The 23560-nt window shown below is 40.0% G+C and overlaps 1 protein-coding gene across 1 annotated transcript in view; it reads left to right on the forward strand.

The window, feature by feature from the left end:
* The first annotated feature begins 1456 nt into the window (after positions 1–1456).
* Positions 1457–23560, forward strand: part of INTS8 (integrator complex subunit 8) — a 35166-nt gene continuing 13062 nt past the window's right edge. The window contains exons 1-14 of the mRNA XM_042463259.1: positions 1457–1517; positions 2669–2788; positions 3830–4022; positions 5909–6083; positions 7384–7524; positions 8837–8908; positions 9032–9083; positions 10345–10527; positions 10649–10756; positions 12227–12376; positions 18347–18447; positions 19920–20061; positions 21485–21555; positions 22194–22369. Coding sequence (XP_042319193.1) covers positions 3893–4022; positions 5909–6083; positions 7384–7524; positions 8837–8908; positions 9032–9083; positions 10345–10527; positions 10649–10756; positions 12227–12376; positions 18347–18447; positions 19920–20061; positions 21485–21555; positions 22194–22369 — 1501 coding nt within the window. The 5' untranslated portion in view covers positions 1457–1517; positions 2669–2788; positions 3830–3892. The remainder of the gene's footprint in view (positions 1518–2668; positions 2789–3829; positions 4023–5908; positions 6084–7383; positions 7525–8836; positions 8909–9031; positions 9084–10344; positions 10528–10648; positions 10757–12226; positions 12377–18346; positions 18448–19919; positions 20062–21484; positions 21556–22193; positions 22370–23560) is intronic.

The following is a 23560-nucleotide window of genomic DNA, read 5'->3' on the forward strand; positions in this document are numbered from 1 at the left end:
CAGTTCTGTGAACTAGGAGCAGCCGCAAAGAAGGTCCCAGTCTGTTCTGGCACTCTGGGATTTGCCATTACTAGTAGCACTAAAAAGGACTCTTTTACAAATCTTGGCACATTAAGTGCAATATAGCAGGAGAAGCTTCCATTTAAATACTTGGGTCCTAGAAATGTATAAGGCAGGGTTAGGCAATATGGGGTTCTCTAGATGTACTGCTCACATCTTTTGCTGCTGATGTCTGGAATGAAAAATCTTGAATTAGATTTGATAGTACATTGGCAAGCAATGGAAGATTTAAAAACTGGAGTAATATGCTCCCTCTTGATCACCCCAGATAACCTGGATAAGGATATGGCATTCTGTACTGTCTTCAAGGGCAGCCCCACTAGGGCACATTGCAGTAGCCCATTTGAAGGATTATTAAAACATGGATTATTGAGGCCAAGCCATTTATCTCCAGCAATGCATTTGGACATAGATGAGCATAAGCATTCCTGGATAGTTAGGCCACATGGATTCAGACACAGTTTATGGGTCTTACCCAGCTATACCAGCTTCCAGCAAGGTGACCAGATGTCCTAAGCGCAAAAGAAGAAAAGGCACCTCTAAAGTGTAGGACATTCAAGAAAAATTTATTACACAGTAAATGCTAAAAACATAATTTTGTTTCGTACGGTTTCTGTGCTGCTATACTGTACTTTATTATGTACTCAACTGTATTTTTGTGATGAACCTATCTTTGTTAAGAAACCTTGCTGGCTTGCAAGACTTTATAGAAGTCTGAGCAAGACAAAGGCTTGAAATTGTACTTTACTTGACTGAACCTACTTTTAAATCGTCCCTTTCATTTGTCCATTTGTGCTGAAATTAAGGGGGGAAACCCCTTTCGACATTTGCCTTCTGCCCTCAGGCAGCCCATGTCTGCTGTCCCCATTCAGGGTGACCAGATGTCATAGCCACAAAGGAGGACAAGGCACTGAAAAATGTAGGACATTCAAGAAAAACCTAGGCTACTCCAAAATAAAAGCTAACAACACTAATATAAATGTAAAGTCATGCTTCTTAGCCAATAAATAATCCAATGCTATGGAATTCTGGGAGCTGTAGTTCAGTGAGACATTTAGCCTTCTCTGTCAGAGAGGTCTGGTGCCACCAAACTACAAATCCCAGAACTGCTTGGCATTAAGGCAGGGCTGTTAAAGTGGTACCAAACATATATCTCTGCAGTGCGGAATGGAAGCAGTCCTCTCCCGCAAAGCCAGGACTGCGGTTAAACTAAGAGGGAAGCAAGCAAAAAGCCCAGGCCCCATTGACGCCCTCGACCAATCCCGTTAGGCCTTGACCTTGCTGCCGCCACCTGATTGGTCAGAATCAGGACATGGAGGCGGAGCGGGCGTCGGCAGCGCTGCTTCTGAGGCAAGATGAAGGGAAAGGGGCGTCGATGGCCGCCATTTTGGATGGCCTTGTGGGAGGGAGGGGCCTCTCAGGAAGAAGGGAGAGGACTAGGGCCAGGCGGAGGGAAGGTGAGCCGAACTGAGTGCTTTCCAGTCCCTCTCTCTCTCTCTCTCTCTCTAAGCCTGCATCCACACTGGAGAAATAATCTGGTTTGGCACTAGTTTGAACTGCCATGGCTCAGTGTATGGAATTCTGGGAACTGTAGTTTTCTGAGACACTTAGCCTTCTCTGCCAGAGAGAGCTCTGGTGCCATAACAAAATACAGCTCCCAAAATTCCACAGCATTGAGCCATGGCAGTTAAAATGGTGTGAGACCAGATTGTTTCTGCAGTGTGGATGCAGCCCTGGAATGCAATTTATATTGTTAATAACTAAATCTGCTCTGATTTCTAGCATTGCTAACAAGGATTGTTTCTGCAGTGGATGCAGCCCTTGAGGCGAACTGGTAGCATGAGCTTTCCTAGCCTTGAGTCTTCTTTTTCAGTAGATCTGGAAGGGCTTCTTTCTTGCAGCAAATAACAGGAACAGCAGAGAGAGAGATGCTCCCCTTTAAATTTCTGGGTTTAGGGAGGGAGGCGGGATTGCTGTGGGAAAGGAGGGACAGTTCAGTTCCAGTATTGAAATCAGGTCCCAGATCCAGTCTGATTTTTGGGAGCCAAGCAGGATCAGCCCTGGTTGGTACTGGGATGGGAGACTGCCGAGGGATACCAGGTGCTGTTGGCTATGTTTCAGATCAAGGAACTGGCAAAGCCACCTTTGAATAGTCCTTGCCTAAGGAAACTATGAGCCCATACAGACAGGCCAAAATAAAGCTGCTTTGGGTCACTTTGGAGGTTTGCTGTTTAATGATGCATGCGTCCTAAGAGGCCAGAAGGTGCATCAAAGTTGTGTTCCAGTCCTAAAGACCAGAGCGCAGCTTTGGCGCAGCTTCTGGCCTCTTAAGATGCGTGTGTCATTTAAACAGCATACCTCCAAAGTGACCCGAAGCAGCTTTATCTTGGCCTGTCTCTCTATGGGCCCTATGAAATTCATGGGGTCTCCATAAATTGACAAGCCACTTGAAGGTACACATACACTGAAACCCTTTCCATTGCCTGAGTATACTGTATATACCCATGTATAAATCTAGAAATTTTAGTTAAAAGATTGACTCCAAAAACCTGGATTGACATATCCATGGGTTCATTGTAAATCCTGTACTTTATCTCTTATACAAAAGGGAACCATCCTCTGGTGAAAGGCAAGAGCATCATCTGTGCTGGAAGCACTGACACCCTTCTGTTATCTGATCCATCCTGCCTTTACACTGAACACAAACAGATACGTCCGCTGGAATTTTGTAAGTTTTTTAGCATTGTTTTCCTTTGTTTCATCCTTTACACGTTTTGCTACATGGTCCTAAGTTTTACCCTCCGCTTATCCATAGTTCATATCAAAATTCATAATTTTGGCCCCCAAACCTGCCCTCAATTTATACATGAGATCAACTTACAGTCAAGTATATCCAGTATATGCTCAGAAGTACCCTGTTTCTTCAAAAGATCCACTACTTAACTGTGATGTTTTAGTATTTGGTAATATTAATTTCATTATTAAGAAAATCCCACCACATATTTGATTATTGCTAGATATATTAATTATATATAAATATTACATATGCTTAGTGGCTTTTATTATGATACTGAATATGAAATGATATTGACTGTCTTTTTAAACTTACATTGTAAGGCCCTCTGGGTCCCATTTTGGACAAAGTGTATTAAACATGAAATAAATTCCTTTCTTAGTGGGTTATAGTGTATTTAATGGTATGCTGCTGAATTCTATTGACCAACTGCAGTGTTAATATAAAAAACATTGTGGGGAACACTGCAGGACCACCAAAAGGGGCTTGGGAGGCTGCATGTAGCCCACAGTATGCAGATGCCCAGCCATGGTCTGAAACCACCTTGTGTGTGTGATGACTTACCAAATACATGCCCAATAATATGTGTCATCTTTAAGACACTGTAAGCCTCTTCTCATAAGACATAAGGGTCAAGGAATAAGGCTTTTTCATTGATGTAAGGTTGCATTTATTTTGAGAGTTCTTGCTTTATTGGTTGTTCCATCCAAATTACTAAATAAGGAGGTAACTTCACTCCACTTTCACTCTGTTGTTTTTGTAATGTAGAGTCCTGTGAAAATGATAAGCTCTGTTGGAGATTTTTAAATGGAGGCTGGATGGCCATCTGTTAGGAGTGCTTTAGCTGTCCCCCATTTCTGTATTGGACAGGGTTGGACTGGGTGGTCCTGGGATCTACAGTCCTTTGATAAGAGCATAACTTGTGTTTATGGAAATACTTGTTTTCTGACTTAAAGCATTTTTCTTTTAAATAAGAGACATCTGGTGCTACTGACCCAAGAGAGTTCTCAAAGAAGAAGAAAAAATTGAAAGAGGAAGATGAGCGTAGAAGCTGTTGACCGAGAGGCTGCCACTTCTAGCCGACCCTGCACACCACCTCAAACTTCCTGGTTTGAGTTCTTGCTAGAAGAGTCGCTTCTAGAGAAACATCTGAAAAAGAGTTCTCCTGGTTGGTAGTATTACTTATTTTATTTTATTTCAATGATTTATATCATGCCTTTCTCCCACAATGGGATTCAAGGCGGGTTATGTTCTAACCTACAGTTTTTATCTGTATTAGTGACCACCAATGAGGAGAAAGCTAGACTGGAGGCCCTTTCACACTTCACAGTTATAGCACGGTAATTGCACTTTAACTGCCATGGCAACAGCCTATGGAATCCTGGGTTTATAGTATAGTGAGGCATTTGAGCTCTTTGGCTGACAATTTTAAATATGTCTCCCTAAACCACAAATCCTACCATAGTACTACCTTTCCATGGTGTTGGAATTGTATGCATTTGCGAGGCAAGAAGCTATGCAGACAGTAGCAGTGCTGCTGGTAGGATCTTCCATACCAGACAGGTATTTGCTGAGGAGACAGAATAAATGTGCCAAACAGCTACTGGACAGCAACAGCAGTAGGGCATGTGTGGGTTTTTGACACTGGCAGAGGATTTCTCAGAGACAACAGCAGTGTCTGGATCTATAACTAAGATTTGTTAGTAGTGTTCTGGAGCAGGGATGGTAAACAGTAAGGTGACTACTGTGTATACAGTTGGCCCTCCTTATCCACTGATTTTTTATACACAGATTCAAGCATCCACAGCTTGAAAATATTCAAAAAAGTATAAATTTCAAGTATCAAACCTTGATTATTTTTTCCATTTTATATAAGGGACATCATTTTGCTATGCTATTGTATTTAAGGGGACTTGAGCATACATGGATTTTGTTATTCAGAGGGGTTCCTGGAACCAAACCCCAGCAGATAACAAGGGCCCACTGTACTTGGATATCGCCTAATGGGGAATATAGAAATTAAATAAACTACATAATTGGAAGCAGGAGATGGAGAAGCTCCATTGTCTCTTCAAAAACAAGACCAGGAGCAGATTGTGGTATAGACTATGAACCGCTAATATAAAAAGATGGAGTAAAGCTAAAGAACGCTAAACACATTGCTAAAGAACACATTGTGTCAAAATACAAACTGAAGGACATCCCTGTAGAATACATAATGTAAAAAAAAATAAATTTGCACTATTAAGCCTTATTGACCAGGAGCTAGAAGAACTCTGGACTGAAGCCAAAGATGTTGTCAGGAAGGAATGCAAAATGAAATTATCTGTAGCCTAAAAGAAAGAGAGCTACTTCCCAAGAGAAGTCGGGTTGGCTCCTCCTCTTGAGTTTTCAGTGAACAGTTGAGTCTATTATTTTGCCTGGCCATCAGACCTTAAAAGCACGAGTGACTTCTTTGGCTGTTTTAACCATGTTTTAACATTCAATAGGATGTGGTCATGGCAGTTAAAGGGAAATCATAACATTATAATTATGTAGCATGGAAAGGACTGGGTTGTTCCATACTAAAGTTTTTACGATTCTCCTTAACTGTGTAGGGTTTATTGTCTGCTGTCCCTCACTTGCAGAAGACAGCAATCCAGCGTATAGTTAAGCTTCTAAAATCAGGATGAAATTATTGGATTGTAGCCTAAGGGGCATGCTACACATTATGCGTGCTTAGTATGTAGTAAGTTCATAGACAGAAGAGTTAAGATATAATTTAGGCCTTAATAAGTGTTTGCAAAAATATATCATACCCAGTTCCCTGTTGAACATAAACTGGATGGCGCACCTTAATGTTCTGTTATGTAAAGTACATAATACTCTTAAACGCATACAATTACGATCTCAGTGGAGATTAAGTATCAGTCTCTTAGCTAAGATTTATTTCAAGCAACAAATATAATTGTTTTGCATGATTCTAAAAAAGGTGCACCTTGCTTTTTATTTTTTTATCTTCACCCTGTGTAACATTTTTACTGAAAATGCACATATCTCTTTTCTGCCTATTAGATCCGTCACCTGTCCAGCTAATCATTCAGTTTTTGGAGCAGGCTTCCAAACCTTTAGTGAATGAGCAGAACCAGGTTCAGCCTCCACCAGATAACAAGAGGAACCGTATTTTAAAATTACTTGCTTTGAAAGTTGCTGCACATTTAAAATGGGATTTAGATGTATTGGAGAAAAGGTAGGGATGACCTTCTTGGTTGTTATTATTATTAATTAATAATTATGCTGCAGATGATATTAATTTTTCATTATGTGAATGAGTTCTCTGTGGTTTTAATTATCCTGTAGTACTATTTTAAGTCTCCATTTTGGAGGAACACAAACTAATGCAAATCTGTTTTTTAAAGACATATATTAATAATTCCTAATTATAATGTATCAGCTGTATTGAAGGTTAAAAGATTTGGTCTGTACCTGAACGGGAAAGTACAGTGTATACCATCTCATGTTTCACCATGCAAGAGAGGCAGGAAATAAAGGTAATATACATCCTTAGAAAGGTTCTACAAAAGCATATGTGGAATTAAAGTCTTTTAGATTTTGTTGGACCAGAGTTTGGGACTTTAATTTTGAAAATTAATTAGTTAAAATGATGGTTCTTATGTTTTTTTAAAACTCAGTTACCATTATAGTTATATGTTTTTGCTTTTTTAATTTTCCTGTTTCTAAAAACTAATTGGCTTTTAAAAAGGAACCAAAAAAGGTACTTCTGTTTCACCTTGCCCAAGGAGTGGGAACTAAGGGAGTTGGCAGGATGGGGATGTTGAGCAGGAGGTGGAAATAATATCTGGAAAATGCAGGCATACGAAGTAGACAATTTCTGTAGCCTGAAGTAATTTCTCAGGCAAACAGCATTAGCATTATTTGTTCTTTGAACTTTATGTTTAGTGATCTTTGGTAGATGTAGATTCCCACTCTCCTCTCCAATTCATTTAAGCCACCGTTGTAAAAGGGGAAATGGATCCCAAGGAATAAATATTCTCCCTACCTGTCTAGTTTGCTATAGCAGAGGGAGGAACCATAGGTAAATACTAGTTTTCCTCCCCTTCCCCCAATATTATTTGACATACTAGTCCCAGCAGAGGACAAAACCACCACCACCACCTGTTCCCGCTTCTTTTCTTAGTAACTATGATTAGCAAAAGCAATTATGGTGGTTGTTTGATGAAATATTTTAATTTCTTCCTTCTCTCTATAGAAGAGAGTGTATAGCACACACAAAAGCATAAATACATTTTCAAGTGCAAGAATATATGTATTGTCAGTGGAAAAAGGCTTATAGAGACAGACAAAAAATGAATATAGAATTTTTAGATTTCTTGAAGGGTTTTACATAATTGCTTGTTGGAAGGTATGCATAGGCTGCATTTGCGAGTATATCTGAGGCTATTATTTTGAGGGGGAAATGTGCCAACAGCTTGCAATGATAAGGTTATCATCTTGGTTTTTTTTTTTTATTTGTTTTGTATTTTTTTTAGCTTGTCAGTCCCTGTACTGAACATGCTCCTGAATGAACTGCTGTGTATTAGTAAGGTTCCTCCAGGAACTAAACATGTGGATGTGGACCTTGCTAGTGTACCTCCAACCACTGCAATGGCTATACTGCTCTATAATAGATGGTGAGGTCTTAATTATTTTGGGTGTAATTACAGAGGTTTAACACAGTGGAGATGTTAAGATTCAATAAATCTTAATTCATTTATAATGTTTAAATAAGTGCATTCAGAGAATTGAGAATTTACTTCGATAGCATTTTTGTTTCATATTTATACTAAGTCATAAATAAAATATATAAAAATAGAAATTTAGAGTACAAGATCTGTTATTGCCATGTTGGGAGTTGGGTGCCTGTGACTTTAACATACAGTATCCAGGTGCATTCATGGAAATTTTTCACCTATTCTCCCTTGTTGTACAGCTTTCTAATACAAAAGAGCCATGCTTAAGATCACCATAATTTTGGTACATTTTCTGTTTACTTGTAGATTCTCCTAAATTGAATGATCACTTTCAACAATCTTTAGAGGAGAAAGAGATTGCGGGGTGAGGGTGGGGGTATCCCTTTCCAGTGAGTTCGAACTCTGTTCCATCCACAATAGAAAAGCTATTGAAACTAATGAAATGATAATCAGCTGTTACTGATTAATTTTCATGTAATTTTTATAATATCTATCAATTCTAATCAATTCTCATTCTTTTGTTGAATGAATTGTTTTTGTGAAATGTTGTTTTTAAAAATATTTAAAATAATGCTCCTGCTGTGAAATTCCCAAAATTCCACAGCATTGAGCCATGACTGTTAAAGTGGTGGTGACAAACTGGATTATTTCTGCAGTGTGGATGTAGTTTTGCTCCATCGCTAATTAGGACTACTTTGTTCTCCCAGGCCTTTTAAATTCTTGATATTTCAAACCCTGTTATACGTTGGTGATTTTAAATACTACTACAGCTGCATCCATACTGCAGAAGTGGTTTGACACTACTTTAACTGTCATGGCTCAGTGCTGTGGCATTCTGGGAATTGTAGTTTATTGTGGCACCAAAGCTCTGATAGAAAAGGCTAAATGTCTCACAAAACTACAGTTCCCAAAATTCCACAGCATTGAGCCACGGCTGTTAAAGTGGTGGTGACAAACTGGATTATTACTGCAGTGCGAATGTAGTCTCAGTTATTTCATGCATCATTTTAACTCCTCATTATTTTATTGTATTTTTGTGTGTTGGCTCTTATTAAATATCTTGGCAACTTGAGCATGGTATTTTTATGACCAGAGAGGCTGCTGGGACTGCATGTCCAGTTGTTGTGACACTTCAGAGTCTGTTTTATTTACAGTAGCACAGAGTCTTGTTTTAAAGGACGATGACCATAAGATCCAACTGTTCACAAGATTTGCCTATTCTTTCCTAATCATTTTCTCTTTATTATAATAGGGCTATTAGAACCATAGTCAAAAGTAGTTTTCCTGTCAAACAAGCAAAACCTGGCCCACCTCAGTTAAATGTGTAAGTCTGTGTATGTTTTTCAAACTTTAACCAGCACTACTTTTATCAAATCAGCTAAATATAAACACAGACTTTAAACATGTAAGTGGTAATTTCAGAATTGTGTTTATCTGTTTTTGTTAGAATGAACCAGATTCAACAAGAAAAAGAAGTAACAGAAAATATTTTAAAGGTGGTAAGTGCTTTTCTTTTTGATAAACACTAATATGAGTGAATTGGAAAGATGAAGTTAATAATGTGGCAATTTGCCCAAATTTAGTGTCTACCTGTTTAATTATGGCTCCTTGTAACTTCCCTGTGAAAGCTGATGCTATCCTGTTTTGAGACGGTTTCCAGTTCCATGTTGGAAATGACATTCCCATTTGAGAAGATTTTCTCAAATTTGAGAAGATTTTCTCAAATTGGTCATTGGTGCAGGGAACTAGAATAGAAAAATAAAGGCAAAGGTCTGGTTTCAGTAGCCATTGGATTTATTTCTACTGTAGTACAAAGCTGTAAAGTAAGTTCAACCTTGAGAGGGACACTTTTCTATTTTATGCACTCTTATCTGGGCAAGTGAAAACACAAGAAAGAAACAGATAATTTTACCTCCAACTGTAATGTCTGTCCTTGGAATTGCTCTCAAATTCTGAGCATTGTTAGCAATAATAGGAATGGCTCTGGGAATAGGTATAGGTAGGAAATCAAGAAGAATATTGAGAGGGGAATGTCTGTCTTTAGGTATGGTAAAAAGAGTTGATGAGCACTTTTCTGTGTTGCTCACAGTTCCTTTCACAGGATATGGATTATATGCCTCCAACTGCCATTTACCTCACCATTACAAATAAAGAAGTAGAGAGCAGTATTGTGTTACCTTTTTAAAATGTCTGAGTTATCATCCTACAAATTCCATTCCTCCACCTGCCTCCTGATTTAATTTATTCATGATGATAATGTGACCAGTTTCCTGTTTCACATGGATCTGGAAGTTGGAAATAGTGAGCCTGATGTTTTAGTTAATGGTCACCTTCTCCAGCCTGTTTCTCTCCAGATGTAGGACCAAAACTTCCATCATTCCCAGGCAGCGTTGGCATTTCCCATGTTTAATGGTTCAGGAACATATCTAAGGGAACTGTTTCATAAATAGCAGTAAATCCATGATTACAGACAAAGAAGAAATAACACTGGAAAAAAGTCATTTTTTTCTTTGCATTTAATCTTAGTTTCTTAATGTGTTCTTTCAGTATGAATAAATCTCAACTAGAAACCAGTTAAGGTGTAATCACATCGGAATAATTAGGGATAGGAGTAGCTGATATTTGTTAGTGTGGAACCTGATCCTATTCTTTTCATACTAGAATAGAGAAAAGGAGAATTATCTCTTAAATATTCTAAAAATACAACTTTTGAGTAATTACCATACAGATATATATATATATTTCCTTGCATTATTATAGTTGAAAGAGCAGGCTGATGATTCCATTCTGGTGCTAGAAGGAGCACTCAAGTTAAATAAGGATCTTTACATTCACACAATAAGAACTCTTGATTTGCTTGCCATGGAACCTGGTATGGTTAATGGAGAAACAGAGAGCTCTGCAGCTGGATTCATCATCAGTGCTGAGGAAATGCAGTGCCAGGTATGCCTTAAGCTGCAGTTGAAAATTTAGTTGTCAAAATGATGTAATGGTCTCATCATTTCTCAAATATAGTGTGATATGCAGAAATATTTTTCTAACATTTTAATCTTGCTTATTCCAGGTCTGTTATGATTTAGGAGCCATCTACTTTCAGCAGGGTTCCACAAACTCTGAGCTGTATGTAAATGCCAGAGAGAAATTCTTTAGAACCAAAGAACTTATTTCAAAGGTGGGTTGTTCTGTAATAACTGTTTGTACAAGGGTAACCAAGTACTTGACAGTGCAATCCTGTATAGTGCAATCCTTCATGCAGTGCAGTTAGGTCTCCTTTTTTCCAGTGAGTTTTACTCCTTAATAAATGTATTTAGGATTGAAACCTAAATTGTATATAAATCTGTAATGAGATTCCAATAACTAATTACCTGTTTTTAAAACCTCTAATTGACAGAGCAAATACGTTAGCATCACAATTACTGGTATACCTCAGTTAACAGAGTAGATGTGTTACTGAGCTTGTCTTCTTTAACAGAACCATTGGTACCAGGGGTAGAAATAATATTGAAAGAATAGGAGTAGGTTTCTACACCACAGAAAAGGAGAGAAACATGTTTCAGCAAATTTCTTACTCAAAAACTAACATTATGCACATGTGAAATGAAACAACCAAATCAGGCAAACCTTGCATTAGTAAACAAAAACATCTCAACATGTTGTTGAAAACTTCTTCCAAAATGCATCCCAGGATGATCTTTTTCTTTCAACAGCTTTCATTTTTCTTATAATTTCCATTTTAGAAGTGAAACTTTATAGCTCTATGCTTTTTCAACATGCCAGGGCAACTGGTGAGACAAGCTAATTTGCTTTCTGCTTTTCTTTCTATTTTGCTCTTCACTCATATTAGTAAGCAATTCTAAAGGCAGTTGTTTATCATGTCTGTTGTACTTAACTACACACAACTACAATAGGATCAACTAGAGCAGAATCCTGCTCTTTTTCAGTTCAAGCTTTATTGGATTATTTACTGCAGACACTGTGTTGCACAACCCAACACTAAAAGCCTTGTCTTTTTGTATTGCTGTATTGTTGTATACATTCAAGTTGTTTCCAACTCATGGTCACCCTAAGGTGAAGCTGTCATGGAGTTTACTTGGAAAGTTTCTTCAAAGGGGATTTATCATTGCCGTATTCTGAGGCTGAGAGTGTGTGATTTGCTGAAAGTCACTCAGCCGGTTTATTTGTCTTTCTGCTAGTGCTGAGAAAAAAAGGTAACTTTCAGCTAGACAAGATGACAAGAAAGGGGCCTGGGCTGGACCTGTAAAAGGACTTTGTCAAAAGGAACTTCTTTGTCAGGTGCTTCATTAACTGAGGTTTGCCAGTACAACCTGAGAGTTCTACTCAGCCAGGTAGTAGTGAACAGGCTGAATTGTGAAAGGCTCAAATAGAAAAATACCTTATTACAGTACCAATATGTATTCACCAGTTTCATCATTTCAAAGAATTCACTCAGATTACTCATTCTTTTTTGTTCAGCAAAACTAAAGCCATACAAACATGTAATAATCCTAGGTAGAATTATAATGTGTGTACATAACATTCCATTTGAAACTCTGTCCCTTAATACTGCCTCTGAAGTGTTTCTCTTAAATAGTGGACTGTTTAAAGTCATTGATAGAAATCTGATGTTGTTGCTGTTTTTCAGATTGGTTCATCACTTCACTGCATCATAGATGAAAAGAGGCTAGGTGGCTACTGTCAGGCCTGTGGAGTTCTTGCGCCCTCTGACAATACTTCATCTCCATCAACTCCTTATAGTCAAATCCATAGCTGCTTAAGATCAGGCAATTATCAGGTAAACCACTTCCAAAATGTGCGGTGTCAGGAGCACTTGTTATCAGCTTCGGCTGATACGCCAGCTGCGCCCCTACCTGGACTGGAGGGACCTTGAAACTGTAGTACATGCTCTGGTAACCTCTCGATTGGATTTCTGCAATGCGCTCTACATGGGGCAACCCTTGTACCAAACCCGGAAGCTACAGTTAGTGCAAAATATGGCAGCGAGACTGGTCGCTGGGTGTTCCAGGTCAGACCACATAACACCTATCTTGAAAGATCTCCATTGGCTGCCAATTTGCTTCCGGGCGCAATACAAGGTGCTGGTAATGACCTATAAAACCCTAAATGACTTGGGCCCAGGGTACTTGGAGGACCCCCTATCCCCATATAATCCGCCCCGCACACTCAGGTCGGCAGGGAAGAACTTGCTGGAGGTCCCAACGGCACGTTATGCGAGGACCTCGCAACGGGCCTTTTCTATCTCGGTCCCTAGAATATGGAATAATCTCCCAGACAAGCTCCGCTCCACCACATCTTTAGATCTCTTTAAGAAGAAACTTAAGACCTTTTTCTTCTCCCAAGCCTTCCCCCCATGAGATGTCATTTTATGTTTAACCCCCTCTGTAGATGACCTTGCAATGTTATGGATTCCCCCCACTCAGCTGACCCTATTGTTGTTATTGTGATTGTTTTTAAATGCTGTTTTAATTGTTTTATCTTGATGTATTTTTTATCTAAATCTGTACGCCGCTTTGATCAAAAGTTGGAAAAGCGGGATAAAAATAAACTTTTATTATTATTATATTATTATTATTATTATTATTATTATTATTATTATTATTAAGTAAATACTGGCAAATAATCATTTCACCTCTGTTTTATACTTCATCCCTTAAATATATTATTACTTAAAGTAGTGACTTAAATTACTACTTAAAGACATTATTACTTGAAGTAGTGGCTTAAATGGAGCCCTGGTGGCACAGAGTACTGCAGCCACTCACTTACCAATCACGAGGTTCAGTACCAGCCAGGGGCTTAGGGTTGACTCAGCCTGGCATCCTTCCGAGTTGCTAAATGAGTACCCAGCTTGTTGAGGGCAATTAGCTTACACATTGTAAACCACCTAGAGATTGCTTAAATGCACTGATAAGTGGTATAGAAATGTACTTCCTATTGTTATTAAATCACTAAGGGAATGCGATGGCTCAAGTGGTTAAGACACTGACTGTTGATTGCAAGATTGCAAGTTGGAGGCCCAGGTGCTGTGCAGTCATGCTGGCCATATGATCACAGAGTAGTCTCTGACAACGCTGGCTCTATGGCTTAGTACCGGAGATGAGCACTACCCCCTATGATTGAACACGACTTGACAGTTTTGTCAACGGGGAATACCTTTACCTTTATCTTTAGTGATTTAGATACATTACTCTTTGAATTTTCTGCATATGGTATTTTTATTGAGTTTTGTGTTAAAATTACCTTGATATATATAATTGAAAAACTTAGTTAATAATAATAATAATAAAATTTTATTTATATCCCGCTCCTTCCCAAGATCAGGGCGGCTTACAACATAGGTTAAAAAACAATGGTGCCATAAACAATATAAAAAGATACAACTACACAGGCTAACCATACAATCAATAAAAACAATCAATAAAAACTAACAGAATTAAAAACCCCTTAGCCCAACCTCTTGGCCATGGAAGAGGAGGGAGGCCCACAGGATTTTTAGTCGGGGAATGCCTGTTGGAACAGGAAGGTTTTTAAGTCCTTCCTGAATTGGGCCAGGGTGGTAGTCGAGCGGAGCTCGGTGGGCAGCGTATTCCAAAGGGCTGGGGCAGCCATGGAGAATGTCCTCCGTGTGGTGGAAGATAACCTAGCCCCAGGCACCTTCAGTAATTGCTGCCCAGACGTTCTGAGGGTGCGAGGCGGAATGTATGGGGAGAGGCGGTCCTTTAGGTATCCTGGGCCCAAGCCATTTAGGGCTTTATAGGTAATCACCAACACCTTATATTGAGCCCGGAAGCGAATGGGCAGCCAATGGAGATCTTTCAAAACCGGTGTTATATGGCTGGTCCTGGAAACGCCAGTGACCAGCCGGGCTGCCATATTCTGCACCATTTGCAGCTTCCGAGTTTGGTATAAGGGTTGCCCCATGTAGAGTACATTGCAGAAGTCCAGTCTCGAAGTTACCAGAGCATGTACAACAGTTTCTAGGTCCCTCTGGGCCAGGTATGGGCGCAGCTGGCGAATAAGCCGAAGCTGATGACAGGTGCTCTTGACCGTCGCATTCACCTGAGCAGTCAGATGGAGCGATGAATCAAGAAGCACCCCCAGACTGCGCACGGAGTCCTTCACAGGGAGCGTGACCCGGTTCAGGACAGGTGGAACCACCGCCATTCCTGGACCAGGAGAACCTATCACTAGTACCTCCGTTTTCTCTGGATTCAACTTGAGTCGGTTTTCCCTCATCCAGCCCATTACTGACTCTAGACAGGCCACGAGAGGAGAGACGCCATCCCCAGTCACTGCATCAGTCGGAGACATAGAGAAAATAATTTGGGTGTCATCAGCGTACTGATAACCCCGCGCCCCATGTCTCCGGATGATCTCTCCCAGCGGTTTCATGTAAATGTTAAATAGCATGGGAGACAGAATGGCTCCTTGAGGGACCCCAGTTTTAAGGGCCCGCTCGTCGGAGCACACGTCTCCCAGCTGCACCATCTGGGACCTCCCGGAGAGGTAGGACCGGAACCACTGGAGCGCAGTGCCCCCGATTCCCACCTCTGCCAGGCGTCCCAGAAGGATACCATGGTCTATGGTATCGAAAGCCGCTGAGATGTCCAAGAGCACCAACAGGGACACGCTTCCCCTGTCGATGCCCAGACAGAGATCATCGACCAAGGCGACCATGGCCGTCTCAATCCCGTAACCCGCCCGGAAGCCAGTTTGAAATGGGTCCAGATAATCCGTTTCATCCAAGACCGCCTGAAGCTGGATTGCAACCGCCCTCTCGATCACCTTACCCAAAAATGGTAGCAGCGAAACAGGCCGATAATTATTATGTACCAGGGGGTCGAGGGAGGGCTTTTTTAAGATAGGTTTTACAATGGCCAATTTCAATTGAGATGGAAATTGCCCATCCCTCAGAGATGTATTAACTATCCGGCGTAACAATAATGTTACCGCCGGTCCCCCCTGGGCCGCTAACCACGAGGGACAGGGATCAAGAAAGCAGGTTGTCTTCCGAACACTTCCGAGGATCTTGTCCACATCCTCGGTACTCACCAACTCAAACTGATCCAGTTTAACAAAGTCCACGGAGGCTCTGGACACTTCTACCCTAGGTTCTGCTAAAATGTCGGCGTTCAGACCTTCGCTTATGCGAGAGGTTTTATCCGCAAAAAAGTCGTTAAACAGGTCACAGCAGGCCTTAGAAGGTTCAAGGATCTGGTTCAGGGCAGGAGGGAGCTGAGTTAGCTCCCTAACCACCCTGAACAACTCTGCCGGACGCGACTCTGCGGACGCAATACGAGCACCATAGAACGAATTTTTTTGAATTTGAAATACAGTGGTACCCCGGGTTACGAAAATAATCCGTTCCGCGGCGCCCTTCGTAACCCGAAATCTTTCGCAAGTCGAAAAAGCCATAGGCGCTAGCGCTGGAAGCCGCGATTTGGTGCGAAAAAGCGCCGAAAAGCACCAAAATTTTTTTTCATAAGCTGAAAAAAAAAAACGTAACCCGGAACAGTTTTTTCCTATAGAATTTTTTTGTATCCCGGAAATTTCGTAACGCGGTGCTTTCGTATCCCGGGGTACCACTGTACAGTCAGCCCTCCATATCCATGGATTATTTATCCACAGATTCAACCATCCATAGCTTGAAAATATTTTTAAAGAATACAAATTCAAAAATGCAAACTTGATTTTCCTATTTTATGTAATGGACATAATTTTACTATGTCAGTGTATTTAATGAGACCTGAGCATCCACAGATTTTGGTATCCACGGGATGACCTCAGATCCAAACCCCCACAGATACCAAGGCTCCACTGTACATAATTGTTGATGTGTGGCATGTGCTTTGTGCTCTGGTTTACCATTAATAAATATGCTGGTATATTCAGGATTGCCAGGAATGTGCTAGGCATTGTGGTTGAGTTCTTAAATTTGCTGATACCTAACACACATTTTTAGGAAAAATATTTGACATTTGTTGAAGTTCTTGAACTAGATTGGCATAATTCAGACAGTATTTTAATGTTGTGAGTTGATGTTATTTTATTTTCTTTTTTCTTTTATTAAATATTTAAAAAGATATACATTAGATCAGATATATCCAACTGTATAATCATATACCAAATTTCATCAAATACAATATATATTCAGTATTTTATATGTTCTTAGTTACTTCCTTGGTTACTGACTTATTCCAATCCTTGTTTAGTATCTTTCCTTACTGAACTCTAAGTCATCATATCGCTCCTATTGATTCCTTCAATTTTACTTAAATATACGTTTTCTTCACATCTGACTAGATTAACGTCTATTACTTTTTCCTATTAAATCTACATCTTACAGGCTCTAAATATCCTTAACCTATCTTAACTTATATAATAACAACTATTATTATTCATATGTATATATTTATAGAAAGTAAAATACAAAAAAAGAAAGAAAAAACAACATTGTATCTATTACTTAATATTCAAACTTATTTCCTTTTATCCTATTAAGTTTCTAAAACTGTATACATTTTATCCTCATTTAACTTTTGCAAATAATCTTTCCAGATTTCCCATTCTTTATAAAACTTTTCCAAAGATCTATCATTCACCAAATATGTCAACTTATCCATCTCGTAGAGGTCTAACATCTTCCATTTCCATTCATCAATTCCTGGACATTCTTCTTTTTTCCAATTCTTAGCAAAAATACTCTTTGCCGCAGCTAAAGCAAACAGTAGAACTTTTCCATACTTTTTTTCACACTTCTGATCTTCCATCATATTCAAGAGATAGACTTTAACGGTCGGTCGTTCCTTCAATCCAAAAATTTCCTTAATCTCTTTATGTATATTCTTCCAAAAATTTTTAGCTATAGGGCAGTTCCACCGTATATGTAGGCAGCTGCCTACATCTTTATTACATTTCCAGCATACTTTCTTATTTTGTTTAAACATTTTTGCCAACCTATAAGGGGTAAGGTACCACCTATACATGGACTTATAAATATTTTCTTTTAAATCAACGCTTATAATTTTTAAATTTTTCCCCTCCAAAGTCTCTCCCACTGGTCTAATTGGATTGGTTCGTTTAAGTCTTTCGCCCATTTTATCATAAATTCTTTTACCATTTCTGTTTCCAATTCATATGCCAATATTAATTTATATAATTTTGAAATTTGTTTCTGTAGATGTTTAACTATTTTCTCTAATTGTGGATCTCCTTCGCCAATTCCTCCTTCTCTCATATCAAACAAAAATCATTCTCTAATTTGTCTATAGGCGAACCAATTACTAGAGATCCCTTCCATTTGTAAGTCTTCTTGTAATTTCATTATCCTTTTTCCTTCCACCTGCTTTGTAATTTCTTCATATGTCACCCACTCGTTCTTTTTATATCGTTCTCTTCCAAACATGGCTTCATTTGTTGACGCCCATAATGGAACTTTAGGACACCATTTTCCCCATACTTTAACCATACCCTCCTCAATGATTTTCTAATATGTTGTTTTCATTGGCCAATTAACTTCATGCAGTTTGTCTTCACTGTTTATTCAATTTGTATTCTGTCTTTGAGATCAGAATGGTAGCTTAACATCAGTCACCCTGTGAGAGTTAATAGAGGTGTTAATTTGTGATTAATCTGTGTTGAGCCCAATTCTCAGGGTGCTGCATCCCATTCTTGAAAGTGAAACTGAAGTCCTTTTATCCATATTGCCAAAAAATGATACATCTTTCTTACCTATGTATTCCAGGAGCTGGTGAAGATTTTTCTTGAAGATAACCGAACTCCAACTTTACCTGTTCAGTTCAGGCAGTCTGTGCTAAGAGAGCTCTCCCAGAAAGCTCAACAAGGGTAAGATATAATCTGAATGGGACAATAATTTAGAAGCACATATTATTTTTAATTAATAGTTAAAGTCAGGTAGAATGTATACTTTCTGAATAATGTCTTTCTATGTATCTTCCAATTCAATCTTGAAATAGTAATTGACAATTTAAAACATTCATAATTTTGTCTAGCATTCTATGTAGTGCACACTATTTAAAGTTTTAGTTTGCTTTTAGTTGTAAGACCAGTGTTTCAAGCACAAAGGGAACAGTCTCAGGTAGCTGGCCATCAAAATTCCTGTGGTGTCAAAATGTTTAAATCTTATGTTACTTTAGACTAGGATTGAATTGGAAGCTTTTGATACTCACCTATTTCCTTTTAAAAATTGTGTTTATCTGTGTGTGTGTGTGTTTAGAATATGTAGTTTATGCTGCTTCCTTGAAGAATCATTTTTAGAAAATTAAGGCCTTGTATATACTGGCGCTTTGCGCTGGCTTGGGGCCAAAATTAGGGTTGAGTAGGGCCGGGCCCCCCTCCACACAGGGCGTGCAACGATGAGGCACGGGTGTCCAAGCTCCCAAACTGAACTCCTGGAAGTGGTGGTGTGATGACGTGCAAATGCCATTATGACACCCCTAAAAAGAAGCCGCCTAGAGTGGCTCCTTTTTAGGGAGCGCATTGGTGCCACATGGCACCAATGAGGGACAAAAACAGGTGGCATGGAATCGCCCATCTGTATCCCCCCTAAATTATTCGGGGCAAGAGAGAGTTAGTGTAAACCTGATATGAATGCATATGGAGAGTGGGGCATGAAACTGATTACCTAGGAGGTACAAAGGTAAATATAAAGAGGGAACTGATGTTGGGTTATTCGTATTGTTCAGTTCTTATGTTTAGACCATGCATTTAAGAGGAGCTTTACAACAATGCTGCACCTAAAAAAAATTAAAACTCACACTGTGTAGTTCTGAATGTGTGTCTGTGTGTGTCTCAAAAGGATGGATGGATGGATAGAGATGACTGAAGTTGATTTAACAAAATTGTTGAAAATTAGTGTTTATCAAAGGCATCCAATGCATGTGTACACACACTATATACTATACTGTGTTTATAGCTCTGACAGTGTGTGTAAGTGTGTTGGATGCTTTTTGTAAACACCTATTTTCAGTTTTATTAAACCATCTTCAGTTTTGTGTGTGTGTATGTGTCTCAAAGAATGTATATAATGGCTGTTTTTCCCATTATTATTTTATTTAGATACATTTTTCACATTGTTTTCAATCTCAAAATCTACAATAGACAACAACCTCTGTCTTCTCCTACCTATATTCACAACCTCATTCCTTGATTTTTCCAGAAACTGGTGAACCACATGACAGTAACCATATAGTTGGTTGGTAGTCTGATATATAAAGAACACTGCATTATATTTCACTTTTAGGGACCTTTATCTGCTGCTCACAGTGCCCTTTAAACCTGCATCTTTATTTTTATAGGAATGATGTCCTGGATGAAATATGTTTCAAAGTTTGTGCATGCAACAGTGTTTGTGATGTAATGTATGGTCGACCTGTTGGTGTCAAGTTTAATCAGCTATTTCTTAAGCCCACCAAAGAAAAAATAGACTTTCTCCTTGAGGTAAGGAATTTTCCTTAATCTGAGACATAAACACTTTACCCATTTTTTAAACAGTGTTTTTATCATGCTTCCTTTATATAACTTATCCAGCTTAACATACCTTTTAAATCATATATTTTAAAATGTTGGCTCTGACCTAAGAAAGCTGTTTTTCAAATGTATGTTGCCTGTGTTAGTACTTACAGATCACTGACTTGTTCAAGAATTCAGTTAGGTGCTGCCTTGATATAACTGTTTAAACCTTAATGTATTGTTAGAATTATCAAACAAATATGTCCAGCTGCTTCGGAAATACCACAACAAGCAAGTAAAATAAACTCTACATAATGAGAGAAATGTATGACTAAATCACATGGAGTCACATTATCTTTCCTATGATTATTAATGTTTTTATCACTATGAAAAGGAAATGTAGTGGCCTACATTGAGGAGTGTGCAATGGCTGTAGTCATGTGGAGGTGTTGTTTTCATAAACTGATAACTGCATCTCAAGTCTGTATTTTTCATAGTTAACAATTTGTGTAGATTTTACTACAGTGGCATGGCACTTTCCTCTCTTGGATAGCATGCTATCTTTTATTACTCTTATCTCCAATATTTGGGGATGGAATATCAAGATTTTTCTTTCAGAGAAAGGAAAGCCACATTATTGTAGTTGCTATATGCAATAAGCAAACAAACAAAAACTTCCACAAAATGGTCTCTGTTTTCTTGTGAAGGTCATTTAGGCCTCAGACAGGCCAAAAGAAGCAGTTGAGGCTGCTTTGGAGGCATGGCATTTAGATGATGCACGTTCCCAAAGCAGCCAGAAACTGTGCCGCAGTCACACTAAAAGAGGAAAAACTGGACTAAAAGAAAGAAACTGTTCCTTCCTAACCCTAATCCTAAAGTGCCATATAAATGTGCAGGTGCAGGTGTGCATTTTAAAAGGATAGAGCTGGTGGTTGGGGCGGTAGTGCAAAAATGGGTAAGTGTGACACCCCCAATGGCTATAATACAGCATACACAAAGGGAACAGTTGAAGACGAGGCATGGGATGAATGGGACATGTAAGGGGAACATGATTGTGCATTGCCAGTGTTTTACTGGGCACACCTCTGTTCCAATGTCCAGTGAAGGTTCACATGTGCGACTGCACAATCAAAGGGGGTGGCCATCCAATGGGATTGATCTAGGCAAGAGGCAGTCACTGGTGGTGTGTTTGTGCGACAATGTGCATGGATAGTTGGGGCAAAAGTAAAACAAAAACCAAGCAGTACGTCTTGACATCGTGCTGTGAAGTCATGGCTTGTGCATGCGGGCCACCTTTGGAGTGGGTGGTGCAGTCAGCAGGGTCTTGGCCTGCTCTTAGAAGAAGCAGATTCAGGCCGCTCTTTCCTGCCTGTCTGCTTGACCCCATTTGTTCATTATTTTCACTTCTTAGGTATGTTCAAAATCAATACATGTAGAAACGGCTTCAGAATCTTCAAAAAGGAAAATGGCCTATTTTCTGAAGTAAGTATGTAATAAGAGAGTGCTTGTACTACTTGTTAAATACATGAGAGTAATGTTGTCGTTCTGGTCTAAAACATGTCATTACTGAGAAATAGATCAGATCATGTTATAACAGTGTCACTAGGGAAAAGCCAACCACATGAGAGATGTAGCACAGTGGAAAGAGAGTGCATAAATCAAATAGCCCTAATGTTTCAATCCTCTCCCCTTTTCAATCTTGCTGGATCTGTGTTGACCATTGGTTGCACTTCTTTCAAAATGAGGTCATAACTTTTGAGGAGAATCCTGTCTTTTGGTAAAGTTTCTTCAAGCTAAATACCCTGTTATTTAACACATTATTCAGTTTTATAGTCCACTCTAGCTGCATGATTGAAAAGCTCATTGTAGGTCAGGCCTACTAATTTCCTTAGCCTGTGCTATAGGAGAGACCAGATTGTCCAGTATTGTATCCTTAGAGCATCGTACTTAACTAGATCAGCTGTACATCTGGTATGATCTGTTATTTGCAATGACCAGTGGGTATCGCCTTGTTCAAGTAATCTTTAATTTTCCAATGCTGTTGCTGTCATGACACAACAAACTGCATAAAAGTTTCTCTTCACACCAGTCTTTGCTTGACCTCCTTCGATTTTATGCAGGAATCTGTGCTTAGGCTTGGAAGATCTCCAGCTTGTCTTCATGATATCTTCCCATGAGCTCTTCATAGCATTACTGAAAGATGATGAACGAAAATTGCTCATTGATCAAATGAGGAAAAGGTCACCTCGAGTCAATTTAGGCACTAAGCCCATAACTTCATTTTATGATATTCCAGGTAACTCTCTTTTTAATTTTTTTTTAATGTTGTTTTTTTCTTGTCCATTGTTTCCAGTTAGTCATTTTGGTTTAACTGTTATTATTGTGTGCCTTGACTTACGCCAGCGTTTCTCAAATAGTGGGGCGCGCCCCCCTGGGGGGGCGCGAGGCTCTGTAAGGGGGGGGCGCGAGGCTCTTGCCATTCAGGCTGCCTGGCCAATGGCTGGACAGCCTGCTCCAGGAGCCTGCCCCAGCTCCAGTCTTCCCCATTGGCCGGCCAGCCTGAGGAGGAGGAGCTTCCTCTCTTTCGAGCCTCGCGCGGGGCCCGGGCCCAAGGCTGGAGCCTGGAGAGGGCTTTGCAGGCAAGCTGCTTTCTCTTTTTTCCTGCTGTGCCTCTTTCCCTCCTTCTCCTTTCCCTTCTTTTTTCTCCCCCTCCCCCTCCTCCTCTGTTGTTGTTGTTGTTGTTGTTGTGTGCCCAACTCCCCCCTTGGCCAGGCCTGCATTTCCCAACAAGAGGGAAGGCAGGACTTGTGGGGGCCATGGGGGGGGCTGAGGGGGAGGCAAAAGGGAGCCCAGGAGGGAGCCCATCACGCTGCATCCACACTGGAGAAGTAACCCAGTTTGGCTGGCAATGCTTTAAATCTTTTCTGACTCAAGGCTATGGAATTCTGGGAGCTGGAGTGTGTTGTGGGGACCAGAACTCAAAGCCCGACTCTTCTGTGTCTCAAGGCATGGAATTCTGGGAGCTGGAGTGTGTTGTGGGGACCAGAACTCAACGCCGACTCTTCTGTGTCTCAAGGCTATGGAATTCTGGGACTGGAGTGTGTTGTGGGGACCAGAACTCAAAGCCCGACTCTTCTGTGTCTCAAGGCTATGGAATTCTGGGAGCTGGGTGTGTTTGTGGGACCAGAACTCAAAGCCCCACTCTCTGTGTCTCAAGGCTATGGAATTCTGGGAGCTGGAGTGTGTTGTGGGGACCAGAACTCAAAGCCCAACTCTTCTGTGTCTCAAAGGCTATGGAATTCTGGGAGCTGGAGTGTGTTGTGGGGACCAGAACTAAGCGTGCTTGTGAGTGGGACATGTAGTTTGCCGGCACAAGAGGCTGCCTGTTCTGTTTCAAATGCTAAGCGTGCTTGTGAGTGGGACATGTAGTTTGCCGGCACAAGAGGCTGCCTGTTCTGTTTCAAATGCTAAGCGTGCTTGTGAGTGG

This window comes from Sceloporus undulatus, chromosome 4 (genome assembly GCF_019175285.1).
Source record: "Sceloporus undulatus isolate JIND9_A2432 ecotype Alabama chromosome 4, SceUnd_v1.1, whole genome shotgun sequence".
Classification (NCBI taxonomy): domain Eukaryota; kingdom Metazoa; phylum Chordata; class Lepidosauria; order Squamata; family Phrynosomatidae; genus Sceloporus; species Sceloporus undulatus.